General features: G+C 45.0%; 1 protein-coding gene across 3 annotated transcripts in view; it reads right to left on the bottom strand.

Annotated features, from left to right (window-relative positions):
- Positions 1-2,500, bottom strand: part of ntng1a (netrin g1a) — a 160,361-nt gene that overhangs the window by 50,280 nt on the left and 107,581 nt on the right. For all 3 annotated transcript variants that reach the window (XM_063206134.1, XM_063206135.1, XM_063206136.1), the window contains exon 3: positions 1,004-1,176. In XM_063206134.1, coding sequence (XP_063062204.1) covers positions 1,004-1,176 — 173 coding nt within the window. The remainder of the gene's footprint in view (positions 1-1,003; positions 1,177-2,500) is intronic.

Genomic DNA, 2,500 nt, shown 5'->3' with positions numbered 1-2,500 from the left:
ATTGGGCCTATACTGTACTGATAAGTAAGTATGTATGTGCAAAGTTACTCACAGATATTGCCAGTGCCAGTGCCCTAATGCGTACATCTGTGTGTATGTGCCTGCGTGTGTATGCGTGCGTGCGTGCGTGCGTGCATGCGTGCGTGTGTGTGTAATGTATGCAAAGCAAGTGTGCATGCATGGACCTACGTACTGTATACTTTACTGTTAAGTATGTGGAGGATTACTGACAAATAATGTCCGTGCCCTTGTGCGTGTGTGTGCATGTGTGTGTATGCATGCGAGCATGGGTGTGTATAATGTATGCACTGCAAGTGTGCATCAGGCTTGTACGAAATTCCGAATGGAAAGAATTTCAATTCAAAATAATGCCATAATACGAACACTAGGTGGTGCCATTACCTTGAATTTCTTTTAATTTAATCTACACCACCCATTGACATGTACACAGAACACCACCACCTAGTGTTCGTATTATGGCATTACTTTGAAATTCTTTCCATTCGGAATTTCGTACAAGCCTGGTGTGCATGCATGGACATACGTAAACTTTACTGTTAAATATGTGGAGGACAACTCACAGATGTTGTCAGTGCCCTTGTGTGCGTGTGTGCATGTGTGTATGCGTGTATGCGTGCATGCTTGTATGTGTGTGTGCGTAATGTATGCACCGCAAGTGTGCATCCATGGACTTACACTTTACTGATAAATATATGGAGAATTACTCACAGATATTGTCAGCGCCCTTGTACGTGAGTGTGTATTTGTGTGTATGTATGCGTGAGTAAGTGTGTGTGTAATGTATGCACCGCAAGTGTGCATCCATGGACCTAGACTTTAACGATAAATATGTGGAGAATTACTCACAGATATTGACAGCGCCCTTGTACGTGAGTGTGTATTTGTGCGTATGTATGCGTGAGTAAGTGTGTGTGTAACGTATGCACCGCAAGTGTACAGTATGCTGTATACTATACTGTATAATGTGCGGAGGAGTACTCACAGATATTGGCCGTGCCCTTGGGGATGGGGAGGTAGGAGCCGGCGCTCCATGCCCGGCCCTGGTAGTTCCGCTTGCAGCGGCCGCAGTCGGGCCCCGTGGTGTTGTGCTCGCACTCGCAACTCAGCTTGTCCTTATCAAACACACAGCTGTTGGCGTGAAGGTTGCACTTGCATCTGTCAACACACAGAGAAAGACAGACGGACAGACAAGCGAGAGAATGAATTAAAAACGTCATGTCAGTATTTTATAAAATAAAAATAATTAAATAAATCCTGCAGGAATGTATTTTTTTTATTTCATATCATATTCTTTTTTTTCCTTCAAGGAAGATTGATTTTGTTTTTTTTCAGTGGAGTTCTTTCAACCTCACACTCGGTGTTTTTTTTGCAAACACAAACACGGCAGAAGCGAAGCCCATTGCAAGGTCAGGACAACCTTGGCGGAGCCATTTGCATCGCCACAGATTGTTGTGTACAGCTAAAAATATATACCGGTCTGCTGTTGCCCACTGTCATGTGGCATCTTAAGCATATGGAGAGAAGAGGAGAGATGGGATGGGAAGGGAAGAGAAGAGAAGAGAAGAGAAGAGAAGAGAAGAGAAGAGAAGAGAAGAGAAGAGAAGAGAAGAGAAGAGAAGAGAAGAGGAGAGGAGAGGAGAAAAGAGAAGAGAAGAGAAGAGAAGAGAAGAGAAGAGAAGAGACGAGACGAGACGAGACGAGAAGAGAAGAGAAGAGAAGAGAAGAGAAGAGAAGAGAAGAGAAGAGAAGAGAAGAGCTTCTTCACAGCAAGCCTTTGCGTACAATCTCAAAAATTCAGGAAAGAGTACACACATTCTGCATATGCACACGCACACACACACATACTTGTCGCACACATACATGCCCATGCACACACACACACACACACACACACACACACACACACACACACACACACACACACACACACACACACACACACACACACACACACACACACACACACACACACACACACACACACACACACACACACAGGCATGCACACAAGCAAACAAACACGCACACGCATGCACACACACACACACACATGGGCGCGCGCACACACAAACACAAACTCCAAACACAAACCCCAGCCTTCTGTTTCCCACATTCGGCAAAATAAAAGTGGCTTCTAATTGTCCCTCAGTAGAGTTTACAATGTGAGGTCACATTTGTAGAGGAAAAAAAACTAAACATGCTAAATCAAACTAGCACATGGAGGAAGACCCTACTGTTGTTAGGCTAAGAGAGACGGATAGGGAGAGGGAGGAAGAGAATAGAAGGTGTGTGTGATAGAGAAATTGTGTATGTGTGTGTGCCTGTGTGCATGTATGTGCGCGTGCGTGCATGTGTGCGTGCGTGAGTGAGTGCGTACGTGCGTGCATGCATGTGTGTGTGTGAGCGAAAGACAAAGACAGACAGAGACAATGTGAGAGAGAGTTTGGGAGAGAGTACCGGTATGTGTGCTTGTGTGTGA

The sequence above is a fragment of the Engraulis encrasicolus genome, chromosome 9 (genome assembly GCF_034702125.1).
Source record: "Engraulis encrasicolus isolate BLACKSEA-1 chromosome 9, IST_EnEncr_1.0, whole genome shotgun sequence".
NCBI lineage: Eukaryota > Metazoa > Chordata > Actinopteri > Clupeiformes > Engraulidae > Engraulis > Engraulis encrasicolus.
The sequence above is the reverse complement of the archived record's forward strand: the minus strand, read 5'-3'. Positions and strand labels throughout refer to the sequence as shown.